At 43.3% G+C, this 17954-nt stretch overlaps 1 protein-coding gene across 2 annotated transcripts in view; it reads right to left on the reverse strand.

Annotated features, from left to right (window-relative positions):
• The window catches only part of hmbox1b (homeobox containing 1 b), a 30326-nt gene extending 12595 nt beyond the window's left edge, over positions 1–17731 (reverse strand). For both annotated transcript variants that reach the window (XM_030721717.1, XM_030721716.1), the window contains exons 1-4: positions 17498–17731; positions 14789–15472; positions 6141–6226; positions 1842–1952 (exon numbers count right to left, since the gene is read on the reverse strand). In XM_030721717.1, coding sequence (XP_030577577.1) covers positions 1842–1952; positions 6141–6226; positions 14789–15465 — 874 coding nt within the window. In that variant the 5' untranslated portion in view covers positions 15466–15472; positions 17498–17731. The remainder of the gene's footprint in view (positions 1–1841; positions 1953–6140; positions 6227–14788; positions 15473–17497) is intronic.
• Between the last annotated feature and the right edge of the window lie 223 nt (positions 17732–17954).

Raw genomic sequence — 17954 nt, forward strand, 5'->3', positions numbered from 1 at the left:
TTCATAAACACCGTGACCCCTCACACCTTATCCCATCAATCAGCAGCCTTGAAGCCTCTGAGCAGCTGCCTGGTTCTCTATCACTTAAATCACTGACACCTATAAGGAAATAGGCAACAAGTTTCCAGGTAGCCAGTTCCCCTGTTCATGACATTAGGAAATGGCAATTAAGAGTTAAGGTGAGGGTGGAGGTTAGTAAGACAGTCTGGAGTGGTGGTGAACTGATCTACTGTGGACTGGAAAAGTCAGAGTGAACCTTTCCTAAGTTTTCACCTCAGCCTCTTTTCACTCTCAAGTTTATTCTGAAACTCAGAAGTCAGGATCCACATCTCTGCTGCTTTTCATCATTCTCCAGTCTTCATGCTCGGTCTTAAACTCAGCTGCTGCCAATGTGGTATTCTAAGTAAAACCCAACAGTTACACTAGCTGTGCTATCCAGACCTACACCTTCTCCTCATTGTGACCAGGTGTAAACCTTGAACCTAACCAGGAGAATAAGGTAGGTCAAAATCTAGGTTGTTTCCGAAGAGCTTGTAACAAAGTAGCAATGTCATGTGACCACCAGAAACAAACAGAAAACAATGACATCTACAATGATGAGGAGCTGATGGAGGAGTTTCTTTTTCTTCTTCCATCTTCTTTCCAATTTTTCTCTATGTTGTTTTCTGAGTGAAGGATGCCCAGGTCAAAACAATTATTTATTCATTTCCTAGTCGACTGATCCTTCTTGATTGTCATCAAGTTAGACTGTGTTTTTGTGCTGACTATATTCTGCTATGCTCTACTCATTTTCTTATTTTAGTGGAGGTGAAATTGCCTTTTCATTTGCTTTGATCCTTCATAACAAGCTGCATATCAGAAATGACAAATTAACAAGAGAGTGCATGCTGCTAAGCAACAGCCACAATCAAACGTGCATTCACATAAATGTGCATCACCAAGACATCATATTTAAGACGAGAGTTAAGACTGGTTGGTGCAAAAGACTCAAAAATCTATTCTACAGTTGGTGCAGCTGACAGCAGACAGCACTATTATTTACTTATTTAATGACATCATATCTAAGACTTAACGGAAAAGCAGATTTGCTACGGAAATAAGCTTGTCTGTGATACAAGATCATCAACCCACTTATCGCTACGACCGCCTACCATAGAGGAAAAAAGCTCAAAGTTTTGTGATGGCCCGCACAGTGGCTCAATCTGAAACATCACCGATGATCTATGAAGGTTTCAATAAGCAGCTCCTGAGAATCCAAAGATTAGAGAACAGATATGTCTGGCTACAGAAAGTGTTTACAAGAGAAATGATGTTGCTGTTTGTAATATTATGAAAATGTAGAAGATGGCAATAAAAACATAACCTTGCTTAATAAATAAATGTATTATCTTTTATTTGCTTGCCTATTCACATCAGAAAGCCCGGCCAGTGTATGGAGCACCTAAGTAATACATAAATATATGCTGAAATGCAGAGCATATAAGAACAAGTTGTATACCGATCACAGATGAAAAATAAATGTGCCAGGTTGCAAAATTCATGATTTAAATGAACATGTCAACACCCATTACATTACACACAACATAATCCACGCTATGGTAAACGATGCTGGACTCAGACATTCATGCCATGTTCATCCTAAATATTTCATTGGGTTCTCCAAACTTCACATTAGCTGCATGAACCAGGGAACAGTCCTGATTTACTTCCACTGAGCTATAGAAATAATCTATGGGGTCACCACCCACCACCCCACCCCCACCACTTTCTCTCAACTGCCAACTGTCGAATGAGGGCAAAATGCCAAAACATAGTGTGCCATTTAATCAAGCCAGATGTACCTGGTGTGGTTTTCTCCAGCGTGTACCAGCGGTAGAAAGCTCTCTTCTTCTGCTCGCTCAGGTCGGAGCCGTGCTGCAGCAACCAATGGGAGATCCTGCTCTGACTGATGCCTGGAAAGCAGCCAGACATCAAATTACAACACAGTGGGGTTTTTGCATCAAGCCCTTACACAAACTGTAGACAAGCCCTGGAAGAATTCAAGAGACACAGAGGAGAATACAAAAAGGGATAGGTGGCATTTTCTCTTTTAGGCTTAGAATTGATGTCTTCCACGATCACTTGTCAGTCAACTTGCAAGTTCAATACCTGTTAAATTGAAATTAGAGTTTGATTTATATGGGCTTGTAACGTTTACAGCACCACTTTGCTTTTTAAGTCATCCAGCAAGCTGTTGGTGGCAATGAGTTACATTCCTTTGTTTGACTTTAATAAATACCTGCAGAAAAAAAGAGCGATATGTGCAGCAACACAGGCGTGTTCTTCCACAGGTCGGCTGTAATACAGATTTCAGGTTTGTACAGGTGACTTGTTGGTAATAAAGCAGCCTGTCTCTGCACAAATCTTGCACTCCACCTGAGCTGTTAAATTTAAACAGAACAGCTGCCCCAACCTCCGACCCCAGAGAGTCTGTTGCCATCAATTTCTAATGAAAGATTTCACCCTTATGTCAGAACATATTGATTCTCCTTCAGCTGCCTTTCCTTCATATGAATTGTGATGCTGTTTTCAGAGACAAACTTGGTTCTAAAACATGCACTTCCCTTGTATTATTTTTGTTGTGCCTTTTCAAGTGTGATGATTGCGGCGCTGAGGCACTGCAACCAAACGTTCTCCGTTTCCAGGTTGCGCTGCACTTTTTCAAATTTTACTAGCAGTTGGCTAATGCTTGCAGATAAGAGGGTCACTTCTAGGGATGTTCCTGGTGACTAATTTAAGAGTCAACTAAACAAGGGGGAAAAAAAATTAGACTAACCAACTAGTCTAAAACTAAAACACTCAGATATAAAATTAATTTTTTTGCCTGTTTAATGGACAATGTCAAAAGCTGTCTAAACAAAGGCATTTGAAACCGTTAATCGCGTTCTTCTATGATGAATCGTATTTTAAATGCTGCTTAACTGTACGGCACTCCGCATCAGAGGAGCCCAGACCTCCCCCTCGCCCAGCCTCCTCCTCCAGCTTACCCCTGATTCAGGCTTCAGCTGCTATGACGTAAGTGGACGATGTTGCTGCGTTTATACCTGTGCAGGTGCATCGCATGTGTTAATTACCTTTCGGTCGTGTCCTGGTGTTTTACATGCAATGTAGGCCGACAAACATAAAATGCTGGCACTTTTTTCCCTCCTGGGTCCTACTCTCAGTGTTTTTAAAGACGCAAACACATTTGTCCCTATAATTTTCATGCTTCTTTGTACAAAACGGAAATGCAGGGAAGGAAGGGTGTTTCTTTGGAGGTGTGCTTACGCTATGGCATTTTTCTATAACAATGTAAGGGCTGCAGCTCCATCTGGTGGCAGATGGCTGCATAACATTTAGGACAAACACTTACCAGCACTGGGTTTACTGAAACCTTAATAATTAGGCTAACCGACTAGTATGTCTGGTACCGACTAGTAACAATAGCGACGATTAGTCGGCTAGTTGAGTAATCGAGTAAGCGCACATCCTTAGCCTCTTCCATGTGAAATTCAGGTGACCAAAGCAACCACAAGCAGGTTTTTGAGCATCTCACTTTTAGCAACTGAATTCACCTAGCAACCTCCAGCAAAACTTGTCACCCAGTCCAGGAATAAACAATTTTCCAAGTGACCAAAGGTTGCCAGAGGTCCACCAACCAGACTCTAGGCCAGTGTGACTGGGGTCTAAGTACATTTGGTCCTATGACTTGACTTGGGCAGTCCATCTAAGCACTCTTTAGCGACTACTCAGCATTTTTGGGGAGGGGTTGTAAATACACTGCTCAAAAAAATAAAGGGAACACTTAAACAACACAATATAACTCCAAGTAAATCAAACTTCTGTGAAATCAAACTGTCCACTTAGGAAGCAACACTGATTGACAATCAATTTCACATGCTGTTGTGCAAATGGAATAGACAACAGGTGGAAATTATTGGCAATTAGCAAGACACACTCAAAGGAGTGGTTCTGCAGGTGGGGACCACAGACCACTTCTTAGTACCTATGTTTTCTGGCTGATGTTTTGGTCACTTTTTAATGTTCTTAGTGCTTTCACACTCGTGGTAGCATGAGACGGACTCTACAACCCACACAAGTGGCTCAGGTAGTGCAGCTCATCCAGGATGGCACATCAATGCGAGCTGTGGCAAGAAGGTTTGCTGTGTCTGTCAGCGTAGTGTCCAGAGGCTGGAGGTGCTACCAGGAGACAGGCCAGTACACCAGGAGACGTGGAGGAGGCCGTAGGAGGGCAACAACCCAGCAGCAGGACCGCTACCTCCGCCTTTGTGCAAGGAGGACCAGGAGGAGCACTGCCAGAGCCCTGCAAAATGACCTCCAGCAGGCCACAAATGTGCATGTGTCTGCACAAACGGTTAGAAACCGACTCCATGAGGATGGTATGAGGGCCCGACGTCCACAGATGGGGGTTGTGCTCACAGCCCAACACCGTGCAGGATGCTTGGCATTTGCCAGAGAACACCAGGATTGGCAAATTCGCCACTGGCGCCCTGTGCTCTTCACAGATGAAAGCAGGTTCACACTGAGCACATGTGACAGACGTGACAGAGTCTGGAGACGCCGTGGAGAGTGATCTGCTGCCTGCAACATCCTTCAGCATGACCAGTTGGGCAGTGGGTCAGTAATGGTGTGGGGTAGCATTTCTTTGGAGGGCCGCACAGCCCTCCATGTTTTCACCAGAGGTAGCATGACTGCCATTAGGTACCGAGATGAGATCCTCAGACCCCTTGTGAGACCATATGCTGGTGCAGTTGGCCCTGGGTTCCTCCTAATGCAGGACAATGCTAGACCTCATGCGGCTGGAGTGTGTCAGCAGTTCCTGCAAGATGAAGGCATTGAAGCTATGGACTGGCCCTCCCAGTCCCCAGACCTGAATCCGATTGAGCACATCTGGGACATCATGTCTTGCTCCGTCCACCACAGACTGTCCAGGAGTTGGCAGATGCTTTGGTCCAGGTCTGGGAGGAGATCCCTCAGGAGACCATCCGCCACCTCATCAGGAGCATGCCCAGGCGTTGTAGGGAGGTCATACAGGCACGTGGCGGCCACACACAATACTGAGCCTCATTTTGACTTGTTTTAAGGACATTACATCAAAGTTGGATCAGCCTGTAGTGTGTTTTCCCACTTTAATTTTGTGTGTGACTCCATTGACTAATAAATTTGATTTCCATTGATGATTTTTGTGTGATTTTGTTGTCAACACATTCAACTTTGTACAGAACAAAGTATTCAATGAGAATATTTCATTCATTCAGATCTAGGATGTGTTATTTGAGTGTTCCCTTTATTTTTTTTTGAGCAGTGTATTTCAGACACTGAGAACAGTTGCGATACTAGTGGACCCCCTAACATTTTTGAAGTTCAGCTTCTGCTAAACAGCTGTTATGTTAGGCTTCAAGATCCATGAGTTTCTCATCCTGCAATCAGACAAACTCCTGCTCCACTGTCCTGGACTGCAGTAGCTGGGCTGGAGGGTCAGTAATGAGAACCTGCAGCAGGTGGAAATCTGGTTCGTGTGCAGAGCAGAACAAGGACTGCTGTCAGCAGCTGCAATCCAAGACGGCAGAGACAGAGTTCATGTGGAGGATGAGAAACTTGCTGGAGAGGAAACTGATCATACTGCTCAATGATCTGTCAGAAAGTACTTGGAAAATAACCTATTTGCAGAGAAGAAACCTATGAACAGAGTTATTTCAATGTGTGCACATGCACTTGCATGCACACAGCATCCTACTAAATCTGTGAGAAACACAGCTCGATGTGTAAAAATTATAGCTTGCTGAATTATGATCTTGTGTTGTTTTGTGTGAAATGATGCAGACAAAAAAAGTGCACAGAGGATGTGTGAAATCGGGCGCCTTGTCAGTGTTTAGAAGGCAGCCCTGCTTATAATGTGCCAGGCTGACATGTCTTCAGGGTCAGGAAACAAGCTTTTCAAAAGGAGTCAGAAATAACACACATTTCCTTAAACATCAATGTCAAAACTGAGGAGAAGGACACACAATCAATACACGTGCACAGCAAGGAGACAGCAACAGAAAACATCTAATATCAAGGACACGGTCTGACACAGGAGTGTCAGTTTGTCAGTTACTAACCGGTAACTTGTGCCACCACTGCCTGAGAGATCCTCCTGTTCCCCAGGAAGGCTTTGATCTCTTCTTTCACCAGACTGCTGTCCCTCCTGCAAACACAGCAACACCACTTTATAGAGCACGAGCCAAGAACCTAAAGAAGACAGCACTATAGAAGTGGCAGCAATGCAAAGAAAACAGCTTCATTATTATACATTTGGTAAAGCTGTGGCGATGTTTAGCTGCTGGATGGCTGTAAAAATATATGTATTGAATTACAGCTTTTACTGTTATGCTCTTCAAGTGGAATTACACAGGCATGCTGCTGTATAATTACCCAGCTTTAAAGAGAAATGCATACATGTTTAATGCTTTTGTCACTGATTCTGCGCTCATTTAGAACAAGCCATTCGTCTGGTTTTCTGCACAATAACACATTCCAGTGAGTCAATCTGCGTTTCTTTATTGCACCTATTCACGGGCGACCTATGAAACCGCAGCTCCTTTTTAATCTGGCCCACATGTCGACAGCATTATCGCTGTACTGTTCTTTTTTTTTCCTTTTATGGTCCCCACATAATCAGCGTTGCATTTCAGATGAACATAAAGGCAGTGGCTCTAGAGCTGAGCCGCAATCCAGTAATCTATATTTTCAGGATGTATTTAAAAAGGGCATGTTTCCGCTATCTGAGTCCTCAGCAGCTAGAGAAATTATAAAGCATGCACAGACTTGCAGGAATGGAGGATGTGTAGTCACACAATGTACCCACCCTGCTTTCTGGCATCAAGCCCATTCCCCTCCCATTATTTATATTATATTTTATATAATAATATAATAATATATATATATATATATATATATATTACAGACAGATACATACACACACACACACACACTGCAAACACTTGTCAGATGTCTACATCTAAAAGTGCATACAGGTTTTTTTTTTTTCCCCTCCACAGGAAAGCATTTTCAGCAGGCGCCTACCCCCACCCAACAAACCATACAATCACAGCAGCCTTTGAACCAGCCACTATCCCAGACTCACACATGCAAAATGGAAAATGCATCAAAGTCCTGAGCGCTCTGTTTGGCATATTTCTGAAATTAAAATGCGTCACGACTCTTGACATCCAGCATCAATATCATCCACACCAGCCTCTCACGGCGCAGCTAAAATTAGAGCTCGAAAAACGCTGCTTGTATCGACACCAGTGAATCAATGTAGCACAAGCTGCTGTACAAGACTTAGAATGAGGGAGGAGGAGGAGGAAAAGGAGGGGATGTTTTGGGTGCCAACTCAAAGCCCGAACTCCTGCAGAGAAGGAAATGTGCACTTTTAAAGTGAGAAAAATGGGAAAGGGCACCGTGGGATTGTCGACAGGCTGAAACCTCATGTCACGCCCCCGCAGCCCTGCAGAGCGAGAAGCTCGAGAGCCCTACAGACGGAGAGGACGAGGGCTTTTGAATGCTACTTAACTTCTCAGTCTGTCTAAAGAGGACATGTAATCTAATGCAGAGGCAGTGAGAATGAGGACCGGGGCAGCCGGTGCAGCACTGAGGATAGAGCCTATTCTTACTCTGACAGTTCACACAGGGCAGCTGGAAGGCAGCAGGACAACACAGCAGTAGGAGGAGACAGCTCATGTGTGAAGTGCTTAGAAGAAGAGAGGAGGTGGCTAACATGCGCACTGTGATACATTATGAACACTGAACCTGTCAGAGTAATGGGCCTAAATAACTACTGAGCCTGTGTTTTCAAACCTAATATAACTGAATGTTACTAAATGTAATTTCATGTAGTGTTTCCAGAGGTGAACAACAGAATGCTCATTCTTTCTTCCTTCATAGAGAAGATCAGCCTGAACCCTGAAGGCTTTTCCGACGCCTCTTCCTGAGTACTTCCTTTCTCTGACTATACGCATCATCTCAACAAAAACGCCTCTATGCCGACTGAGTTATTTTGATATCTCACAGGATGCATATCTTTGTGGGGTACAAGCCAAATCACATCTATCACATGTTCTGCTGCTAAAGAAAGAACTAACCAGAATACTTCTGTTTCTTCATCACGCAGTTCATGTATTAAACTGGAGATCTTTAGTCTTCGATCTTCTTACTAATAAGAAGAAATCTGCCTGTCCATTTGTGCCTTGCTGAACTGAAGAGGCGCCATGCTGCTTCAGCAAAATGTTTCCTCAAGTCAGATCTCAAAGTGATGGAGCTGTAAAGGCAAGTTTCATGACAGCAGAGCAAATGCTCGAGTCAGGGAGGTCATTTAGACTGGGATGTTTGAAGAAACTGCAAAGTACATGTTTTCTTTCAAGGTTTTTATTTAAGCCCAGAAGGCTAGGTTCTGCTACATGAAGACAGGCAGACTGATGACCCGTACTACCAGCAGTCTCGTACTCAAGCTGTGGAAATAGGCTGTATGGCAGCTTTCTTTTAAAAACTCTATTAAAAATGTTTTGGTTTTGCATTAAAAAACAGATGGCTAAGCATGTTTCCCTTATTATCGATTTGTTCAGGATTCTATAAAAACCAAATAGCACATTAGAATAAAAACATACATATGACTGGTCCTCATTTTCCCCAATGTCCCCTTACTGAAACTGAATTTGACTCATGGGTACAAATGTTCCATGGTGTCTACATCTAACTCAAAAGACACCAACATGGTCTCACTGTTTTGGTTTTTTTAAGATTACAGTGGTTGATGAGGTAAACAACAACTCGGGCTTATGTGATCCAGCTAAAATATTTCCAGTATGAATCTTCTCTTTGCTGAAATGAACAGCACTGCTAGATAATGTAGGGTATCTTTAGCAGTCGTGATGACGCAGCTCCTATTGCTTTCACTGTGTGATTCTAACAAAACGTGCCCATGAACAGATCTGGAGTACTTTGACAGGTGGTTATGTGTCTGTCTGCAGACAGATTTTGTCAATAGGACAGCGTCACAGATCTGTAAGATGCAGTTGAGTAAAGAGCCCCAGAAATAGAATAACCAAGTGGCCCATCGCCTCTTCCCACTTCACAGCCCCGTCCAACACTCGTAATTTGTTATGCATGTGGAACGTTCTATATATGAGGTATCCCTATCTGATGTACAAGCATGTAATGTCCACAGTGGATTTGGTCCAACTACTCTTGGTGCTCTATGATATCATTGAGATCAGATATTCCCATAATAGTCATCTCAGTAACACAGCTCCACCCACCTGCTTTTCAACCTTCTGTTTGCAAAGGGCAGCCAATTAGAAGAAGGCTGGCTTGAAGGTAGGGTGGCTTGTTATGCAAAGCTACTTTAATATCGCAGAATCACAGAATAAAAAGATGGAGCTTGAAATCAGATTGATTTCAGGGTGATGATCCACTTCTCAACAGGAAAAGCGCCAAAATTTCTGTGCTTCATTATTTCTGTACTGGGTTAATTGTTCATACAGAATTCAGCCTTGTGCATGAGACATGAAATCTGTCAGTTTTATAAGAATTAGAATAACTTATATCCAGGATAATAAACTTATATAAAAAAAAAAAAATAAAAAAAAAACCCAAAACTATAAGCAAACCTCAAGGGGTGGCAAGCAAAACCACAATCGGTGTGTGCCGCACCCCCACCCCACCCCCCAAAAAATTCCCCCTAAGTAAAGGTAAATTTGTGCAACAAGAGTTTTTAAGAAAAATACATTTTAATCCTGCTCAATCATATTTGAGCATGTCGACCATTAATGGTTTTCCTAGTGAGCAATAAGTACACAGCAACCCTGCTCTAAAACCTGGACTATTCTTTCTGCAAAAGCACTTTTTTTTTTTTCCTTACATTTCCAGTGCATACAAGCCAAGCTACAGATTTAAATAAACAATGCACTTTACTGACTTGCATTTGACAACCTATATCTAGCCTACAGGCTAGGTTTAATCTTTTTTTAAACCATAAATGAGGAAAGGCAGTATACCTTAGATTCTCAATGCGCCTCACTGACCCTCTATGTTCTGCACTTAGCAATAAACCAGCATTTAATTTAGTTCCCTGCTGACATGAGAGCAGACAAAGAAGAACAAAATCTGTTTGTCTGTTTTTCCATCCGATTCTATAAAAACTACCCATCCAAACATCATGGAACCTGCTGGGGAGATGACGCATGGACAGAGGAAGGAACAATGCACCAATGTGATGCGATGCCATATCACTGCTTAATTTCCAATCTTTAAAACAATGAAAAAATAATGGCTTAAGTTTATGAAAACCCTGCCCAAAGCAACCTTTTTTTTCCTGTATCATTTCATCTTTCCAGTGGCAGCGAACAACAAAGAGCAGCTGTGCAAATGGACACAAACAACCAGCCCAATATGAGAGAGAACCCTAAAGACACCTTTCACACATATAAAACCTTAAATAAAAAAATAAAAAAAGAACACCGTCTTCCACCATCTCCAGGTCAGTTATTTCTTTAGTAAAGAAGATAAACAGCAGATAAATTACAGTATATCAGGAACATGCAACGGAACAAAAACTAAGAAATACACTACTGTGCACAACCAGGCACAGAGATATGTGAAAATGACTGTCTTGATAAATGGAAAGATGACTAAGACCACAAACAACTCTCAGATTTTCCTTCCTGGCATGAGACCACTGAAGATGTTTTTGGGAGTCAACACTTACTGCCCTTTAGTAGAGACGCACCTGGGCATCATCCCAGACAAACTCGTGGCTTTAGATGAACACCTCTTTAAAACTCTGCTGGCTAAAAGGACATCACACAGAAATAGCTGCAGCCAAACAATCAGATTAAGAACACTGTGACTGCAAATGTCCATAAAATGAACTGGAGTAAATGACCTTGAAAATGACGTAGGATGTAAGTTATTTCAAGTCACTGGATGAAACCATTACTACAGAACCTTGCTGTAATATTGCCTGTTTTACCCTCTTTATTTGTATTATTGGAGACGGTCCTGCCCACACCTGAGGGACCAACAAAGCAGAGCTGTGTGTTGTGTTGTCTGTGTTAGTTCCATGTATCAGCAGAAAACCTGAAAAAGCTTGTGTGTGGTGCAATGTCCGGTTGTATTGATGGATCCAGTACAAAGGAATAAAATTTAAAAAAGCCAGGCGCATGTTATGATGAATACAGTTTTAACTGTTGAGCTGATATCAGCCCACTTATGGTCAGCTAAATCATTGATCATGTGTTAACGAGACTCTCGGGCTGATAGACGTTCATTCTCATCTTTCCTTTCTAGAAGTGGGAGTGGTAGAAGTAGGCAATTAACTCCCCTCTGACTCACACCAGCAGTAGTAGCTGTTGCTCTTTTGTGTGTTTGGGTCACACAGGAGGCATGAAATAGCATTGTATTAAATATTGGCAATCTCACAGTTTGAAGATAGGTCAGTCTGACTACGGAAAAGACTGCCTGACCAAAAACTGAACTGTTCAGGAGAACAAAAAAACCAAGTGTATAGATTCAAGAAAACAGGAAACTCCAGAGGAGGAAAACAAAAGGGGAACATATGAGATCCTGTGTGCATAACCTATTCATTGATAATTCAATCCTACAAATTTCAGTATTAAGACAGCATTTTTGTAACCCAAAGCATTTTGGCAGCGTGCAACTTGTGTCTGAGTGTCTACTATGTTTAAGTGTCACAGTTTCCAACAGTAGATTGCTAACATAACCTTTTGAGACAATGAAATCCAACATTTTGTTAGCTAGCAATCAGATAAATACTGTAGGGCATCCTGCTTTCCCCTCCAGTGGGCATGATTATGAGAATATGAGATATAAGAAGGTGCACTTAAAAGGAAAAAAAAAAAAAAAAACAAGCAAGGCTTTATGGCTTGGACAGTCATTTAAACCGTGCTTTTGTTGTCTTCTTGGGCATTCAAAAGATACACTATAAGCCACAATCACCCATACAGCTTTATTCTTCACACACTGACGTTTTCTCCATCTCAAGTCCACACCTCCGGCCAATTTTAGAATCACCAATTAACTTTGGGCTGCAGGAAGAAACCAGAGCACCCAGAGGAAACCCACACAGGCACACGGAGAACATGCAAACTCTCCACAGAACGCATTCAGGCAGGTCTGAACCCACTGCACCTCCACTGTTCAATCAAATAAGCTTTATACAATTAAACAACCTGAACGGATTCCTAGAGGTACTATTGACCAGCTCTAGTCAATCAGTAACAGTAAGCTAATTAATAATGAGTTCATCAGCTCATTCATCAAGCTTTTCCACACAGCCGCATGACACTCATAAAAGTACTGTGACAAAGTGGGATGAACTTCAGAGTGAAGATCACAAGCGTCTACCTGAGGAGATGAACCAACACTGCACTTGCTGCTGTTTTAAACCTACAAACCTTTCTGCCAAGACTGAAAATTCCCTCCACATGCATGAACTGTGTACTTGGATCAAGGTAAGTTTGTTATATTTTCTTAAACATCAAGACAATGTGTCTCAGTTTTTCTTAAATCTATTCAATATATGCATAGGTTAAGTATCTGTGATGCAAAATGTCCAATGTCTCATTGATAAAGAATTCTTACTAAAGGTTTTTATCTAAATCTGCCCATAACCTTTTTTGTGTTAAACAAAGAGAACCACATATAACCTTCTTGGAGGGAATTATGAGAATAACAACATTATCAATGCATTTTCTTATCCACTTTTCCCATGCAGAGTCATGGGCGACTAGAGCCCAATCCCAGTTGGCATGGGGTGAGCAGTGGGGTATCGTCTGGACAGGTCAGCAGTCTACCACAAGGCTAACACAGACAAACATTCATGCTCACAGCCAATTTCACACCTACGGCTGATTTAGAATAACCAATCAACCCAACAAGCAGGTCTTTAGACTGTGGGAGGAAGCAGGAGTAGAACCCACGCATGCAGAGTGAGAACATGCAAAGTCCACACAGAAAGGCCCTAGCATGACCAGTAGATTCAAACCCAAGAGAGGCAACAGCGGTAACCATTTCACCACTGTTTCACCTTAGAAACCTGATTTACAGAGGTTTTCAGGTGAAATTTTATGCAACATGAAGCCAAACGCTACAGCACGGCTATAAAAATTGAGACCTGTTTATTCCCGGTTCAAAAACAAGACCTAAACTTGGTTTTGAGCCAATATGGACAGTATGGCAAAGCAAAACGGAGATCATGATACTCTAACCAGTCTGTTAGCGACATCTTTCTCTAAACTTCTACCTCCACAACCAAGAAATTCATGTATGCATTCCAACAACAGCTGCACACAACCAAGCTTCAATGGAGTTTCCAGCTAATTAACCCTTACATAAACAATGCCTTCTTGCCTTTTCATTACCAGCATTACTGGTAATAAAAACAATCTCCCAACTCTAACCTAGTGACCACTGCAAGCTTTTATAAAGAATTTGCAAAAAGGATAGGGAAAAAAAAAAAAGCTATCAGGTTTTAGTAGCAGTTTGTGTATGCTGTGTTTATATGCACATGGACATTTTGTGAAAGGTTCACTAATACTGTGGACACCAACACACTGGACTGAATGGAGAAGCTGTGTTGATGATGATTTGAAGTGTTACCATCTTCTGCAACAACTTTCCAGAGGTGAATCCAACAGTATACCAAAATAGTACAGTTTATTTACACTTTGCTACTCCCTGTTGCCGTCTTTCACAGCTCCCTGAGCTCAGCTGCTTGTTTACCAGCTGATACTGCCCTCTGGTGATGTTTTTGTGCAGTGGATTACAACCCAAAATCTAAGGCCCTGTTTACATTAGAATGATCTGCTGGAAACTATCGTTTTTTTTTTGTTGTTGTTTTCAGAAAGTAATGCATACAGAGGGCAACGTTTAAAAAAAAAAAAAGATCCTATTCACATGGAACCACAAGAGATGTTGAAAACACTGTAGTTTCCACACCAGGCCACAAGTTGGCAGTGTGTGGTTTGTAATATAAAAACATGCGCATATGCGCACACTCCTACTTAGAGGCATACATGAGAACGATACATTCATTCTAAGCATTCAAAATGGTGAGTACAAAAACGTCTATGTGTAACCACACTGCGCGTGTGCCAGTACCTCTCATTGTGGAAAACTCGCGTTTTTCCCTGATTAGACAGAGAATCTCTAATCAGAGAGCATTTCAAAAACTCTGGAACTTGTTTTCAAATTGTACTGTTTTCAGGGACTCAAAATGCAGCTGTCATGTAAACAAACAGCCAAAGCACAACTCAAGTTTGTGGTTTTCACCTGAAAATGTTCTCATGTAAACAGAGTCTGTAAGAAAAAAAAAAGACAATTTAAAAAAAAAAAAAATAGTTGGAAAAATCAAACCCCCAGGACTTCTAAATACCTGGTATACTGGAATACTGCTCAAGCTACTGTTAATATTCTTTCCAGTTCTATAAACACCCACCCAATATTAAAAAAAAAAAAAAAAAGTTTGGGGCACTGGGGTGGCTCAGTGACTAAACAGGCGACCACATATGCACCATGGCTGTGGCGCAGGCAGCCCAGGTTCATGTCCGACCTCTGACCCTTTACCGTGTCTCCCCCACCCCCCCTCTCCATGACACACTAATAAAAGCACAAGTGACACAAAAATCTTTCAAATAAATAGATAAATAATTAAAAAAAAAAAAAAAAAAATTTCTCTGTTAATACTGACCTCATGAGCTCCTCCACCTTATCATCAATATCCAGATCTTCCTCTGTAGCTTCAAACCCAAATGCTCGCGTTGCTGCTGCACTGTTTACTGGATATCGTGGCGGAGACAGTTTTCCGTTGGGGGTGGCAGCTAGACTGTCACGGCCGTTCTGAGACAGCGCCACCAGCGACACAGGGGAAGGCAGGATTGCAGAAGGCGGCGGTGGCCCTGGAGGTGGGGACGTGTCGTAACTGTTGCTGGGAGATGGCGAGAGCCCCCCGCTGCTGTTGAACTGCGTCTGCGTGGCTGTGGAGATTTTGGAGGTCGTGGAAGAGGTGGCAGCGGTGTGATCGGCGGTTACGACCTCGCCACTGTTGATGGCGCCGTTGTTGCCATTGCATGATGCGGAAGAGGTGGTGGTTGCCGAGGCAGTGTTGTTATTGTTGAATGATGTGGTAGTAGTATTGGAGGCAGAGTTGTTGGTGCAGCTGTTTGCCCCGCCTACGCCGTAGGAGGACGAAGAGGAGGAGGAGGAAGAGGTGCGGCGGCCAAACTTGTCGCCGTGCTCCCGGTCCAGCCGGTCCAGAGTGTCGAGCGCGTGCAGGATCTCCTGCTTGGTCATGCCAGTGCGACGCAGCCGCTGCAGCAGATCTATCTGCTCAATAGTGAAGCGCGGCTCCTCGCTGAACTCAGACATCCTGCTGCTGGATGAGACACAATAGAGACAGATTGAGAAACAGAGGAGAGGAAAGGAAACAGGAAATGCAGGGGGAAGTTTAGGAAAGTAGGAAGGAATCCCTAGGAAAGTAAGTTGAGGAGGACAGGAAGAGGGAGAAAAAAGGAGGAAAGTCAAGCATAAATGAGACGGTTGAAGGGATGGTGGTGGCACAGAGGAAATGAGAGGATTAAGTAGCAAAGAGTGAAAAGAAACGCAGTTGCAGATGGGGAGGAAAAAAAATGAGAATGATGGGGAAGGAGGCAGAGGAAAGGTAGAGGAAGAGAGTTAGAGGGATAAAGTAGGAAGAAAAGGGTGGGAAGGGAGGAAAAAAACTGCAGGAAGAAAATAAAGAGGCAGCAGAGAAGAAAGGGAGACAGGAGCGAGAGACAGAAGTGTGAAAGAAAAAAAAAGGCGAGGGGAGGGGCAGGGCATAAAAATCAGCTATTTTTGGGAAGCAGCAGGCAACACGCGCAGAGTGCCAGAGTCACCTTGACAGCTGATGCTATCTTAACATTCTGACTGTCGTTCTTTAAGAGCTACAATACATCCCCGGCTCTGTGCACCACCCACGCTGTATGTTTTTCATGAGCAATTTGCTGTGCTCAAAATCAATGCAACTGGAATCAGACTGCGGCAGATTTTCCATCTTCTGTGCCAGCCCGACCTGTGCCGATATGATAAACGGTTTAAAAGGGGTCACTGGCATTTTTCTACATCTGTCTTTCTCTGAACTGTGCGGAGGACAGAAAAAAAAATACCCATAAATGGACTTCTGAGTGCATTTGAAGTTATCATAAAAGGAAAACTAATGGGAGGGTCTGGAACATAAACCATTATCGAGATTTCAGACACATACAGTAGAGAGTCACTTTGGGTTTGTACTGGAACACATTATTTCTTTGCACTCAGTGGCTTAGTAGCACTGACAGGTGAATATTAACTAGTCCTTCAAGTTTAAAAGGCAAGCTGTTAATGCTGTAAATCATTGCCGAGGGGAGTTACAGGACAAAACCTGTCACACCCCAGAAAGATGAGCTGCACAGGAGGCTGCAGAACCGGTGAATTTCACAATAAAATCAGTTTTAAACACGCAAGAATTTCACCAGTTTTTACAGATTTTCTACTACTGAGTGAAAGGAAAATGTGTGTTGCAGGGTGAAAAAAAAAAAAAAAAAAAGGATCTGATATCATGCCCATTGTGACTAAATATTTGCCGAGTTAACTATTCACACAGTACGCAGGAGTTAATCTTGCATAAAAGGCAGCGTGCACATTACTGCCCTAAAGCAGTTAAAAAACGGAGCTGGCTTTAACGCAAACTTCCTTTTGTCTGCATTCCTATCGGGCTGAATATCCCTTGATAACAGTCCAACTAAGTTCAACAACTCAGCGACTGAGTGCTCCTCATGCCACCAGAAACAGCCGCGGTCTCTCTCCCGTTAAATAGAGGTTACACGCATCAGATGTTCCTAGCCAAACTCTAGTTTGTTTGACAGCGCGCCTTTCTAAATGTTCTCAGTCTTTACAAACTGCCTGCCCCAGTGGGTCCCTTCTCCCTCCATGTGTTTTTGTTTTGCTGACTGTGGGGCCCGCAGTGAGAGCACAAATCCGTCGCGCCTTTCACCGCTGCAGGCGAAGCGCTGGTGATGCCCGCTTTCACGCCCTTTGCCCAAAAGCTAACGTTAGCGAACGTACCGTGGCACGCCGACAATGCCCCCCGTCTACACCGTCAAATTACCCAGCAGGCAAGCCCCCTGTAACGCTCTGGGACTTCAGTCATTTTTCGCTGCTCCCCGGGGCTGAATTCACACTGACTACAGCACCCCTGCCACCGCAGAGGGCGGGTAGCAGCTTAACGGGTTCGCTTTGGGTTCGTGAGATGATTAGCATAAAATGCTAGCCACTGCCAACGCTGACACTAGCTGACGCTAGCCGCCGCGGCTGGCTAGCGAGCGTTTGATATTAATAACATCACTTTCAGTGTTGAGAGAGAGCTAAGTACATTACTTACCTCGGTTCAAATCGTCCGCTTAACCATTTAACTTTATAACTAAAGCAAAGACGCGCGGTGTCGTTTGCTGCAGCCGAACAATAAAGCAGCTGGATAACAGTGCCCTGTCCGACCCTTTTCCAAGGATTTCTAATCAGAGGCGAATTATTTGCCTCTCCGCTTTGTCTGTCTGACAACAGCCATATTGACAACTAACACCTCCGAGCAGCTCTGAGGGAACTGTAGTTTCACTCCCACAAAGGCCGCTAACACGCGGCGGCGTTCCCTGCGCTAAAGACTACAAATCCCTGAAAGGAGGGAGGGAGAGGGGGAGCTGATGGCTCGCTGATCTACAGTTGTCACAAAAAGGGCGATGCAGTTTTTAATGTGGCCACAGCGGCTGCTCTTCTTAACCCCGCAGCAGCTGCACCAGGCGACCCGTACCACCAGCCTCCAGCCGGCTGCACACACTGCGCAT

The sequence above is a fragment of the Archocentrus centrarchus genome, chromosome 24 (assembly GCF_007364275.1).
Source record: "Archocentrus centrarchus isolate MPI-CPG fArcCen1 chromosome 24, fArcCen1, whole genome shotgun sequence".
Classification (NCBI taxonomy): Eukaryota; Metazoa; Chordata; class Actinopteri; order Cichliformes; family Cichlidae; genus Archocentrus; species Archocentrus centrarchus.